General features: G+C 45.8%; 1 protein-coding gene across 6 annotated transcripts in view; it reads left to right on the top strand.

The window, feature by feature from the left end:
- The window catches only part of srpk2 (SRSF protein kinase 2), a 217,367-nt gene that overhangs the window by 69,925 nt on the left and 133,862 nt on the right, over window positions 1-13,580 (top strand). For 4 of the 6 annotated variants that reach the window (XM_087999496.1, XM_087999495.1, XM_087999494.1 and 1 more), the window contains one exon: window positions 10,249-10,312. The exons of 1 other annotated variant lie outside the window; for it this stretch is intronic. In XM_087999496.1, coding sequence (XP_087855622.1) covers window positions 10,275-10,312 — 38 coding nt within the window. In that variant the 5' untranslated portion in view covers window positions 10,249-10,274. Of the gene's footprint in view, window positions 1-8,412; window positions 10,313-13,580 lie in introns of those variants that run through there. One more of the 6 variants, XM_087999498.1, reaches the window with a different exon arrangement.

Below are 13,580 nucleotides of genomic sequence, written 5' to 3' on the forward strand. Positions count from 1 at the left end.
TCTCTCTCGCCCCCCTCTCTCCTCTCTCCTCGCCCCCCTCTCTCTCTCTCTCGCCCCCTCTCTCTCTCTCTCTCGCCCCCCCTCTCTCTCTCTCTCGCCCCCCTCTCTCTCTCGCCCCCCCTTCCTCTCTCTCTCTCTGCCCCCCTCTCTCTCTCTCTCGCCCCCCTCTCTCTCTCTCTCTCTCGCCCCCCCTCTCTCTCTCTCGCCCCCCTCTCTCTCTCTCTCTCGCCCCCCTCTCTCTCTCTCTCTCGCCCCCTCTCTCTCTCTCGCCCCCCTCTCTCTCTCTCTCTCGCCCCCTCTCTCTCTCTCTCTCCCCCCTCTCTCTCTCTCTCGCCCCCCTCTCTCTCTCTCGCCCCCCTCTCTCTCTCTCGCCCCCTCTCTCTCGCTCGCTCGCCTCCCTCTCTCTCGCTCGCCTCCCCTCTCTCTCGCTCGCTCCTCACTCTTTGTCGCTCACTCGCCCTCTCTCGCTCCTCTCTCGCCCTCCTCTCTCGCTCTCTCTCGCCCTCTCTCTCTCTCTCTCTCTCGCCCCTCTCCTCTCTCTCTCTCGCCCTCTTCTCTCTCTCTCGCCCTCTCTCTCTCTCTCTCGCCCTATCTCTCCTCTCTCGCCTTCCCCTCTCTCTCGCTCGCTCCTCTCTCTTTGTCGCTCACTCGCCCTCTCTCGCTCTCTCTCTCTCGCCTCTCTCTCTCTCCCCCTCTCTCTCGCCCTCTCTCTCTCTCTCTCTCTCTCTCTCTCTCTCTCTCTCTCCTCTCTCTCTCTCTCTCGCCTCTCTCTCTCTCTGCCCCCACGCCCTCTCTCTCGCCCCTCTCCCTCTCTCTCTCTCTCTCGGCGCACACTCTCTCTCTCTCTCTCTCTCTCTTCTCGGCCCACTCTCTCTCCTCGCCCCCTCTCCTCTCTCTCTCTCTCTCGCCCTCTCTCTCTCTCTCTCTCTCTCTCTCTCTCCGCCCTCTCTCTCGCCCTCTCTCTCCTCGCCCCCTCTCTCGCCCTCTCTCCCGCCCTCTCTCTCGCCCTCTCTCTCGCCCTCTCTCTCGCCCTCTCTCTCGCCCCTCTCTCTCCCTCTCTCCGCCTTCTCTCTCGCCCTCTCTCTCGCCCTCTCTCTCGCCTCTCTCCGCCCTCTCTCTTCGCCCTCTCTCTCCCTCTCTCTCTCCCTCTCTCTCTCCCTCTCTCTCTCCCTCTCTCTCTCGCCCTCTCTCTCGCCCCTCTCTCGCCCTCTCTCTCGCCCTCTCTCTCGCCCTCTCTCTCGCCCCTCTCTCTCGCCCTCTCTCTCCCGCCCTCTCTCTCGCCCTCTCTCTCGCCCTCTCTCTCGCTCCTCTCGCTCTCGCTCTCTCTCTCGCTCTCTCTCTCGCTCTCTCTCTCTCTCTCTCGCCCCCATCTCTCTCTCTCTCTCTCGCCCTTTCTCGCGGGCTCTCGCTCTCGCCCTCTCTCGCCCCCCCCCCTCTCTCTCGCTCCTCTCTCGCCACTCTCTCTCTCTGTCTCTCTCTCTGTCTCTCTCTCTGTCTCTCTCTCTGTCTCTCTCGCGCCTCTCTTTCTCGCGCCCTCTCTCTCGCGCCCTCTCTCTGCGCCTCTCTCTCGCGCCCCTCTCTCTCGCGCCCTCTCTCTCTGCGCCCTCTCTCTCGCCCCCTCTCTCTCGCTCTCTCTCTCTCTCGCCCTCTTCTCTCTTCCTCGCCCCCTCTCTCTCTCTCGCCCTCTCTCTCTCTCTCGCCCTCTCTCTCTCTCTCGCCCCTCTCTCTCTCGCCCTCTCTCTCTCGCCCTCTCTCTCTCTGCCCTCTCTCTCTCGCCCTCTCTCTCTCGCCCTCTCTCTCTCGCCCTCTCTCTCTCGCCCTCTCTCTCTCTCGCCCTCTCTCTCTGCCCCTCTCTCTCTCGCCTCTCTCTCTCGCCCTCTCTCTCTCGCCCTCTCTCTCTCGCCCTCTCTCTCTCGCCTCTCTCTCTCGCCCTCTCTCTCTCTCTCGCCCTCTCTCTTCTCTCTCGCCCTCTCTCTCTCTCTCGCCCTCTCTCTCTCTCGCTCCTCTCTCTCTCTCTCGCCCTCTCTCTCTCTCTCGCCCTCTCTCTCTCTCTCGCCCTTCTCTCTCTCTCGCCCTCTTCTCTACCCCGCCCTCTCTCACGCGTACTCTCTCTCCCTCTCCCTCTCTCTCTCTCACGCCCTCTCTCCCTCTCTCTCTCACGCCCTCTCGCGTCTTCTTCTTTCTCGCTGCCTTCTCTCTCGCACTTAGTCCCTTTCGTGTTTTCTCTCTCGCTCTGTCTTCCATTCATTCGCTTTCAGTCCCTTTTGTGCGGTCCCTTCTGCTCGCTCTCGCTCTCGCACTCATTCTCTCTTGCACTCACTCTCTGTCTCGCGGCTACGCCTCATGCTCTCTCTTTCTCGCACTTGCACCCACTCTCTCGCGCGGTCATTCTCGCACGCTTGCTCTTGTGCTTGCAGTTTCACTTCTGCACTCTCGCTTTCTTGTCCTCATTCGTTCTCTCGCACTCTGTCTCATGCTCTCTCTTGCGCTCACTCCTGTGCTCACTCTCTCATGCCTCTCTTGCACGCTCTCTCTCTCACGCTCTCTCGTGCGCGCACGCCCTCTTGCATGCTCGCGCTTTCTTTTGCTCTTGCTCTCTTTCGCGCTCTCCCTCTTGCATGCGCTCACTTGCGCTTTCTCATCCATGCTCTTTCGTGCACTCTCGCTCTCTCACAATCTCATGCCCACGCTCTAGCTTTCTCGCACTCTATCTCACTTTCACTGCTCATCTGTCTTCGCGCCGTGTTCATTCCCTCTTCTTCTCGTTTGATCTCTTGTTTTCTCTCTTGTGTCCGCCCTTTCTTGCGCTCGCCCTCATTCGCTTGCTTTCGCGCTTGTTTATGTTTGCTCGCTCGATCTTGCACTCACGTTCATTCGCACTAACTTGCTCCCTCATGCTCATTCGTGCTCATTTGCGTTCACTCTCTCGCATTCTCTCACTCACGCTCTCACTGTCTTTCACTCTCGCTGTCTTTCACGCTCGTGCTTTCTCCACATGCTCCTTTTTGCACTCACGTGCTTGCTCTCGCTCTCGCTTTCTTGTGCCCATTCTCTCTTGCGCACTCTTGTGCTCGCTCTATCTTGTGTTCACTCTCGCACTCTTGCTTTCTCTTGCTCGTTCACTATCCCTCTCTCGCGCTTTCTTGCTCTCGTGTGTTCCGTCTCGCATGTTCACTCTTGTGCACGTTCACTCTCGCTTTGTCATGCTCATTTGCTCTCGTGTGCTCTCCTGTGTGCACTCACTCGTGTGCTCCCTCATGTGCGCTCTGTTGCGCACTCTCGATTTCTCGCGCTCGTTCACTCTTGTTCTCTCGCATTCGCGCTCTGTTCCTTGCACACGTGCGCTCTCTCTGCCTCGTGTGCTCTCTCTCTCTCTCTCGCACGCTGTCTCTCATGCTTTGTCTTGCTCTCGTGGTCGTTCGCCCTCGTTCGCTGTCACTCTCGTGCACTCTTGCGCTTTCTTATGCACGTTCTCTTGTGCGCTCTCACTTTCTCATGCTCTTATGCACGCTTTCGTGTTCTCTCATTCTCGCACACTTGCTCTCGCTCTCACTTTCTCATGCTCGTTCACTCTCGTGTACTCGTGCATGTGTTCTCTCGCGTGCTCGCAGTCTCGCTTTCTTGTGCTTGCTCTCTCTCCCTCTATCTCGGCCTTGATCGCACGCATTCACTCTTGCACTCTCACCTTTCTTGTGCTCGTTCACTCTCACTCTCACACGCTCTCTTGCGTTCTCTCATGCGTTCATGCATGTTCAATCTTGCGTGTTCACTCGCACGCACTGGGTTTCTCATGCTCATTCGCTCTCACTCTCGCTCTCCCTTGTTCGATTTCGCGCATTCACTCTCGCTCTTTTGCGCTCGTTTGCTCTCCCGCATTCTCTCGCGCTCTCTCTCTTTCACGCTCAGTCTCTTTCGCGTTTGGTCTCTCTTGCGTGCGCATGCTCTTTCGTGCGTTTTCAATTTCTCGCGCACTCTTGCATTCTCTCGGACGCTCTCACTTTCATGCTCGTTCTCTCGTGCACTCTTGTTCTCGCGCAGTCTCTCTCTCATGCCCTCTCTCTCCTGCGTTCGCTCCCATGCTCGCACTCTCTCTCGAGCTCTTGCTTTCTTGTGCTTGTGCTCTCTCGCCCTCTATCTCGGCCTTGGTCTTGCACGTTCACTCTTGCGCTCTTGCTTTCTTGTGCCCGTTCACTCTCCCTCTCTCTCACGCGCTTTCTCTCGCTCTCGCGCACATTCAGGCTCGCGTGTTCACTCTCACGCATTCGGTTTCTCATGCTGCTTCTCTCTCGCTCTCACTCTCCCTCTCCCTTGCTGTGTCTCGCCCTCTGTCTTACTGTTGATCTCGCGCGTTCACTCTCACACGCTCGTTCTCTCTCTCTCTCGTTCTCTCTCTCTCTCTCTCTCTCTCTCTCTCTCTCTCTCTCCCTCCCTCTCACGCATTCTCTCTTGCTATCGCGCACGTTCAGTCTCGCATGTTCACTCGCTCATTTGGTTTGTGCTTGTTCACTCTCACGCTCTCTTGCTCACTCGCTTTCTTGCACTCGTTAGCTCTTGCTCTCTTCCACATGCTGTCTCACGCACGCTCGCTCTTGCTGTCTGCCCTGCTCTCGCTCTGTCATTCGCACTCTCTCACACTTGTTCATGCTTGCTTGCTCACTTGCTCTCACACTCACTCAATCACTCTCACTCACTCCCTCGCGCTCATTCACTCTCATGCTCTTTCGGGTTTGTTCGCACACTTGTTCGTGCTCTTGCTCTCGCTCTTGTTCTTGCTCTGGCGTCTCGGTCGCTCTCACTGTCTCTTGCTCCCGCGCTCGTTCACTCTCGCGCTCATTGACTCTCATTCCCTCACACTGCGCAAGCTCTCTCACTGGATGCGCACTCTCTCGATCTCGCGTGCTGTCTCAAAGCTCTCGCTTTCTCTTGCTCTGTCTCTCATGCTTTCGCTTTCTCCTGCTTGCTCTCTCGTGCTCACTGTTTTGCATTCTCTTTTTCTCTCTCTCTTTTTTTTTCTCGCTCTCGCTCTCTCTCTCTGTGGCCGCGATCGCTCGCTCACTTTCTCTCGCCACGCTCACATTGTCTTGCTGGCCATGTGCGTGTGCTCTCTCTCTTTCTGCATGCGGGGGGGACAAAGTTTAAAAATCTCACAACACCAGGTTATAGTCCACCAGGGGGTGATCCTGTCCCCTATCTACCTGACTAAGGAGCAGTGCTTCAAAAGCTTGTACTTTCAAATAAACCTGTTGGACTATAACCTGATGTTGTGATTTTTAACCTCTCTCTTTCTCTCCCTCTATTGCTCTCATCCCCCTCGTACACGTTTTCTCTCTCTCTCTCTCTCTCTCTCTCTCTCTCTCTCTCTCCATTCCTCTCTCTTTCACACTCTCACATCCTGACATCTGATGTTCCAGTATAACAGTACACACCTTGTCTGCGGTCATTCCATCTGTATTATAGATTAATTGTAGTGTCCTCAGCCAGTAAGCACATAACCAGACGTTGTGTGTAGTTCTGTTATCTTTTAGCCATGTAAGTTGTTAACGGTGCAAATAAGTTTCAAGACATCTGTCTCACCAATAACCCAATGCTGTATAATAAATGGTATGTGGACCAACATATATACAAAGTGCATCAGTTTCAGTTTAATTAAGAAAAAGACATAAGGACAGACTCCAGTTTAGGAAGGCTGATTATCAGCTTTTTTACAGTTATTAATTCAAGAGCAGTTGAATGGCTCGTGCTATTAGAGCAAACTCAAGGAAGAAATTCTAGGAATTACTGACCAGGTAAGAGTTTGAATCAGAATTCAGCAGTAGTCTTGGGAATTGAGAAAGTGGGAGGTCGCTGGGCTTTGCAGCGAAGGACTTGAAAGATGCCTGCAAGCATTACTACTTCAGTGCAACTGAGAAAACAGGGTTGAATAGCTCACATGCAGTATTTCCTTCATACAGAAAACCCAGAGACATGTTTAGCTTGTTGGAGCTAGCTGTCACAGAGACATACAGCACGGAAACAGACCCTTCAGTCCAATTCGTTCATGCCGATCAGATACCCTAAGTTAATCTAGTTCCATTTGCCAACACTTGGCCCATATCCCTCTAAACCCTTCCTATTCATATACTCATCCAGATGCCTTTTAAATGTTGTAATTGTACCAGCTTCCACCACATCCGCTGGCAGTTCATTCCATACACTCACCAACCATGAAATAGTTGCCCCTTAGGTCCTTTTTAAATTTTTCCCTTCTCACCCTAAATATATGCCCTTGGTTCTGGACTCTCCCACCCTAGGGAAAATACATTGTCTATTTACCCTGTCCATGCTCATGATTTTATCAACCTCTATAAGGTCACCCCTCAGCCTTCGACACTCCAGGGAAAACAGCCCCAGCCTATAGTTCAAATCCTCCAATCCTGGCAACATCCTTTGTAAATCTTTTCTGAAACCTTTCAAGTTTCACAACAACTTTGCAATAGGAAGGAGACCAGAATTATGCATAATATTCCAAAAGTAGCCTAACCAATGTCCTGTACAGCTGCAACATGGCCTCCCAACTCCTATATTCAATGCTCTGACCAATAACGGAACAACAGAGAGCTGGAGTTTTACTTGTGAATAAGTACCGGAGTGCAGTTTTGCAGTCTAACGGATTGCAGACTCCCAGAGTCTGATTGAATGAGAAAAGGAGTGGTTGTTGAAGCAGTTCGCAATAGTCCAGCTTTCAAGAGGGAGTTTCAAAGCTAGATCAGACAAATGGTAAAAAACCTTATGAAATTTATTGAGATTTGATGGCTCACTGGGAGGAGGAATTGCTGAGAAATTCATTGGATTTGTCCAGATCACATTTGCTATTTGATGTGTGCAGCAGAATGTTTAATTAGCGTAGGAGCATGGAAAATCTACAGCCCAGACTGAGGCCATTCAGCCCATCGTGTCTGTGCCAACTGAATAAACTAGCCACTCATTCTAATCCCACTTACAGCATCTAGTCATAGTCTTGCATGTTACAGCACTTCAGGTACAGGTCTGGGTTCTTTTTGAATGAATTGAGGGTTTTCACCACAACCACCAAACTGGGAAGCGAATTTTAGACATGCACCATCCTCTAGTGGTGATTTATCTCATGTCACCTCTCGCCCTTTTCACATTCAGTGACATGCCATCACTGAATCCTCCTGATGAGCAGGTCAAACATAAGGAATTGTGTAGTGAGTAAGTCATCCCTTCAATCCCCCAAAGTCTGTCCACCATCTATAAGGCAGAAGTCAGGAGTGCATTGGAATATCAAATCTCCTCTCTCTTGCACAATCTTGTTCGCTCTCTCTCTGTCTCTTCCCCCACCCACCCCAAAGCTCCAACAAATATTAATTGTCTCCACTACTGACATGTAATAGCAGCAGTGTGTGCCATCTGCAAGTTGCACTACAGAAATTCACCAAAGTTCCTTTGACAGCACCTTCTAAACCCATGACCACTACCACCTGGAAGGACAAAGGCATCAGATACATGGGAACACCACCTCTAAAAGTCATTCAAGATTGTGAGTTTGAAATATATTGCCTTTCCTTCACTGTCACTTGATCAAAATACACCAAGTGGACTGCAGTGGTTCAAGCAGAAACTCACTACAACTTATGTGTAAGTAGGGATTGTCAATAAATGCCAAGCCCACATTTCCTGAAAGAATGATTAATAAATAAATGAATAGAGGCATTGATACAAAGGCAGAGAGGTTATGCTGAACCTTTTATAAATATCTGGTTAGGTCCCAACTCTGATTCTGTGTGTTGTTTTGGTCATCACACTTTAGGAAAAATGTGAAGGTCCCTGAGAGGAATAGAACCAAAATCCCCCCAAATCCTGGAACCATTTTGGTAAACTTCTACTGCTTCCTTCAGTGCATTCTACTTGGGAAGCCCAAGATCCCATATCCTTTGCTAACAACTCTCTATATCTGTCATGCCATCTTCAAAGATAAACCATATATTGTCTCTATGTTGCTTCTGCCAAAATGCATTTTGTCACACTTTTCTATTGAATTTCTATCTTGCATTTGTATACCCATTCTGCAAGACCATCCATATCCTGTTGCATGTAGTTGAACCATACCTACTTTACGTCACTCCTATGAATTTAATATCATCAGCAAATTTTGAATTTACCTAATTGTTATATAAAGTATGTTGGATTATAATGAAAGTGATGTTCCTAGCAATGACCCATCTGAGATAAAAGCTGAAAATACTGGCAATACGTAGCAGGTCTGGTAGCATCCATTGAGAAATAAGCAGACTTAATTAACATTTCAGATTCTTGATTTTCCTTCACACCTTTGAACCTATTCACATTTGTCTTTATGATGCCTTTTGCATAGTTTGTTAATATAAGAGACCACGTATTCATGTTTTTCAGCCTCTAAACTCAAATGGAAGTTGTACAGCTATGATTGAAAAATCAGGAAAGTTGTTTGCAACTTGAAAATCAAGTGTTGCATATTATTAGCTATGCAATACGATGTTGCTTTCTGGAAGCAAAAAAAGAGGGAGGAGTCAACATTGAACAGCACCATGAATCTTGAGAAGAAAATTCTTCCCGGTAACTGCTTTCTGGACGAACTTCAGAGTGATACAAAGCTATAGTGCCAAGAGCAACACCTGAGTGAAAAACATCCATTGCCTATAGACTGCATTTCTTTATGCCCCTCTTTGTGTCAGGGGAAAAAGGACAGAAAATCCCAGATAACTTTAAAAGAAAAGAATTCATACAAGACCATACCTAAGTTTGAATCAACTATTGCATTGAACAATAACCAACACTGTACAGACAACAATGTCTCTTACTATTGGGAAAACTCAAAAAGAGCTGTGAGAGAGAAAAGACCTCCCACCCTTTGCTTTGAACTTTTGATATTTGGATTTTTGGTTACTATGTCTATATTATTTTCCATCCATGGTATATGTGTTCAGCCATCTGTATTTTGCCTGTCTTAATACTTTTTGAGCGGGTTTGGGTTCTATAGTTTAAGCTGTGTAAATTAGAAATTCTTTCTTTTCTTTGTTCTTGTTGATGTTAGTGCATTACAATAATTAGAATTATTTTTGCTGTTACTGAAGAAACTTGGTGTGGTTTGCTTTGGTCTTGGGTAGCACTCAGTCAGGAAAATTGGGTTTTGGTGATCTCATTCAGATTCCTATAATTAATGATGACGTGAACAGTGGAGCATTATTCCCAGTTAGTTGTGACAACTGATAACATTTTGCATACTGTCCAGCACACTTAACTACTTTTCTTTCTTTTAGAAAATAAGGTTCATAACCTATTATACAGTGTAGCTACCTCCTTGTACAGGTAGATATTGTGGCATGTGGCTTTTACCTATTCTATCTTTTTTTTGTAAGCACCATATAAAGGGTTCATCTTTTTTAATTTTGATGAAGGCATTTAATCTGAAATGTGAACTTGTTTGGAAGTAGAGAGTAATCTTTTGTCTTCTGAGTTGCTGTATTTGAGATTTTGAGGGTGTTTTATATCTTAACGCATGTTAACTACATTAATTGGTTATTTTCTCTTGTTATTTTCTGGCAAATATCAATGAAGAAGAGCTTACTCGTTCCCTAGCAGTATGGTTGTGCCAACCAAGACAAAATAATTGTTAATTGTTGGAGATGTTCGGATACTTTGAGATTTATGTATGCTTTTGTGAAATATTGTGTTGTCTTACCTGTTATCGCAAACAATTGAGATTGTGCATATATTTGTAAATATGACGAGCTGCATATAATTTGCTGTAAAAGAGAAATGTTTGCTGCTGCAGCAGTGTTAAGGAGCTGATGTAAAATTGTTGTTTTCATTGGTTAAGATTGAGGTCAGAAGAAATCGTCACTTTAGCAAACTATTCATCTGATTCAGTTTTCAAGCACTTCTGTTCTCGTGCATAATCATTCCATCTGGTATGACATAAATTGTCTATTGGTACAGCCTGGAAAGCTACCCCTACTGTGGGAAAAAAATGGTACTGTACTTCCTGTTTTCATAAACGGTCATGTGCATATTTTAGTGAAGCCTGATTCCTCGGGAGCTTTCTCTCCTCTCTCTCTCTCTTTTCGGAAGCAGTGATGAGCAGTACACGCAGAAGCATTTGAAACCTGTGGCCTCATTCTAGTTTAGCCAAAATATCTAAATATTGACATTGGGTATTTGAAGAAAAACTAAAGGTGCTCAGCTCTGAACGTTTTCTAATTTTTCCAGAAACGAAGCAGAAGATTGAGCTGCTGATGTCAGTTAACTCTGGAAAGTCGTCTTCTTCAGAAAGGTACAGCGAACATGCATTGCACCCAGCCATTGATGCTAAAAGCAGGCAGTGGGAAATCTGAAGGAAGGAAGGAGGGAGGGGAGGAGAAGAGCTGCCAATGTTTAAACGTCATTGAAAGAAGCTTCACTGCATTGGTTGACATATTTTTCAGAATCTATTCTTAATTTGGCATCTTGTTGCTTTGCTGAGGCTAGCTGAGGCTTATTGATTTCTATCTCTTACGTGTTTTGCTGAATAAATCCATAACATAAATCAAATGATCATAATTAATGTGCATAATGTCACTGGGCTATTTACATAGGTTTTCTGCTTCTCTCCTGTTGTGAAACATGCTTAAAATATAAATGTAGAGCATGTTGTTTACTATTTTAGTCCTTCGATCGATGTTTAGGTGCTAATTTTCACAGAATGTGTCCATTCTTAGGATCTGAAATCACTAGCCCACGGATTAGTCAGCCCCTTCTATGAGGCAGATATACCTCTGCTTCATATTTCACTCAAGAAAAATATTTAGCAGATGCAGTAATATTTTATATCTGCAGTTAAGGTTAATTGACTTGTAATATTTATAAAAATTGTATGTTTGCCAATCTAATATCAATAATTGTTTGAAATAACTAACTACAATGAGTTGGAAATGTCCAAGAAATTTTATAATCATCTTGCATCAATTAATTGCTTCCCCGTTGGAATTAGCTCATCATAGAAAATGATCTCAAATTTGGTTAAATACATGTATGCTTTTCAGTTGTCCATGACAGTGAGTCTTCAATTGTTCTGTATGTAAAATCTTAATTACATTTAGTTATTTATTTTGCTAAAGGTGTGTTTAGCATATTAATATATTATACATCGTTACTGTTAGATATAGAACACATCTCTACATATCTACAAGGAAGGGTTAGTTTAACAATTTGCAGGGGGCACAGACTAGGTTCTTCTAGCAGCACAATTGTGACAAAATAACTATGTTCCACTTTATTTTGAGGGTCCTGCAACAAAATATTGAAATGTAGATTGAGATTTTGTAATTGACATGCCATAATTGTTAATTTGCTTTTTTGGCAATGGTGATTATATGCATAGAAGATGGTATCTTCATTTCAGTGGTTGTGAACATTAATTGTATAGTGTCATGGTTTAAATGTGCTTATTTTAAGCTTTTGCTAGTAAAATGGGTAGCTATGGCCATCTGTGGAGACTAACGTTGGCTTGCCAATACAAACGTTTGTGCAAAACATGTTCATGATATGTTCTTAAGTGTCTCTGATGAATAAGCTGTCCTTCTCTTCAAATAGAGGGTTCATCTTTGGAAAGAACATATTTGGCAAATGTTTCAATGTATGCAAAACTTTAATGTATAACTAGGTAGATCTCCCAAAGCATTACTTACAATGGGGTACAACAACACGTTTTAACTGGATGATTATTAGCACAGAGTGACACCAACAGCGTGAGTTCATTTCCCGTGCTGGCTGAGCTCACCCATGAGGTTCCCGCATTCTGAACCCCACTTCTTGCCTGAGATGTGGTGACCTTCAGATTAAACCCCACCCAGTTGTCACACTCTCTGTTGAGAGACTTTACCGCAACTACGTATGGCACATATGTGTGCTTCTCTCATGTCTCCTAATATATTGTAGAAGTACATCCACATCTACACCAGGAAGGATTGTAATTAGACTATTCCAATTGTTTCCTTCCCAAAACACTTTACATTCGATCTCTTGTACCCTGCATTTCTTTGCATTCTGTCATATCAAATGATTTGACAGCTGCTGTTCAGTTGAATGATGTGTATGGTTTAACATTATTCATGTAGTCATTACAATAGTATAATGCAACACTTCATATCAATCTGAAGTTCATTTGTATTTACAAACTTCAATTTAATAGTCTATTGCTAATTCCTCCTGAAGGTACCAATTCATGCTGCAGAACTGTTTCAACATGACTCTGATATCTCATTCAAATGGCCCATCTTTATGTCTGAACCTTGATTATATTTGTAGAGATTTTGACAGGCATCACAATCTGAATCCTGTCTTCCCTTTACTTTCAGCAGGAGTTAATAATGGTCAAGCCCAGGAGTTGGGGCAAACTTATTTTCTATCTCTATCTCCCCCACTGCCCCCCTCTCTTATATTCTTCCCCTTCCCAAACTGCCAATGTCTTTTTACTTCGGAATGCTGGACTAGCATCTCTGTTATCATTATGTTCCAATAGTTTGTGTTATGACAAAGAAGCTCCAGCCCATTAGTGTCTCTGCACCATTGACTAATATTGATATGTGTTTCAACTAAACTGAGAATATTTTAAACAACTGAAGGGCTGTAAGCTTTGACAGGTGATTTGCTTGCATGTCTGATGTTAAACTATCTACTTTCCTACTTGGGGAAAAAAGGTTGCATTTTCAAATCAAACTATAAAGTAAACTGTTAAATTATTTCTGTTGCATGTTAGTCAGCTTCCATTTTAGCAGTAGTCGTAATGGCAGCTGGTTAGCTCAGTTGGTTAAAACGCTAGCATATGGATCAGATTAGTGTGGCACAGTGGTTAGCACTGCTGCCTCACAGCGCCAGAGACCTGGGGTTCAATTCCCACCTTGGGTGACTGTGTGGAGTTTGCATATTCTCCCAGTGTCTGTGTGGGTTTGTTCCGGTTTCCTCCCACAGTCACAAAAGATGTGCAGGTTAGGTGAATTGGCCATGCTAAATTGCCCGTAGTGTTAGGTGTAGGGGAATGGGTCTGGGTGGGTTGCTCTTCGGAGGGTCGGTGTGGACTTGTTGGGCTGAAGGGCTTGTTTCCACACTGTAAGTAATCTAATCTAATCTAAAAACCCATGGTTTAGTTTTGGCTGAGGTAGATTTGGAGCCTACCTCTGTGCCTTGCCTATAGTAAAAGTAAAATACCACCTTGCAGTGATTATGTGAAAGATCACCAAGGACTTGTCTTAGGGCAGGGAACTCAAGAACACTAGTCATAAAACGCACAAATAATCAAAAGATGTCAACAAATATATTGATACCCTGAGAAACATCTCAGAATGATACATTGAAAAAGTTGGATCATTTATTTTCAAAAGGCTGAGATTTCAAAAAGACCTTTTAAGAGTTTTAAGATTTTAAGAAGGCTCGACAAAATTTGCCTGGGTTAATTGTGGGAACAAATTAGACCTGGGAAAGCAAAACCGGTGACCAGACAAATAAGTATGCTTCTGGACAGATAAGGAATGAATTCAAAGATCCTTTTGATATTTGTAGAGTTC

The sequence above is a fragment of the Chiloscyllium plagiosum genome, unplaced genomic scaffold, assembly GCF_037043375.1.
Source record: "Chiloscyllium plagiosum isolate Xiang-an unplaced genomic scaffold, Cpla_swu_hap1 HiC_scaffold_23, whole genome shotgun sequence".
Taxonomy (NCBI): Eukaryota; Metazoa; Chordata; class Chondrichthyes; order Orectolobiformes; family Hemiscylliidae; genus Chiloscyllium; species Chiloscyllium plagiosum.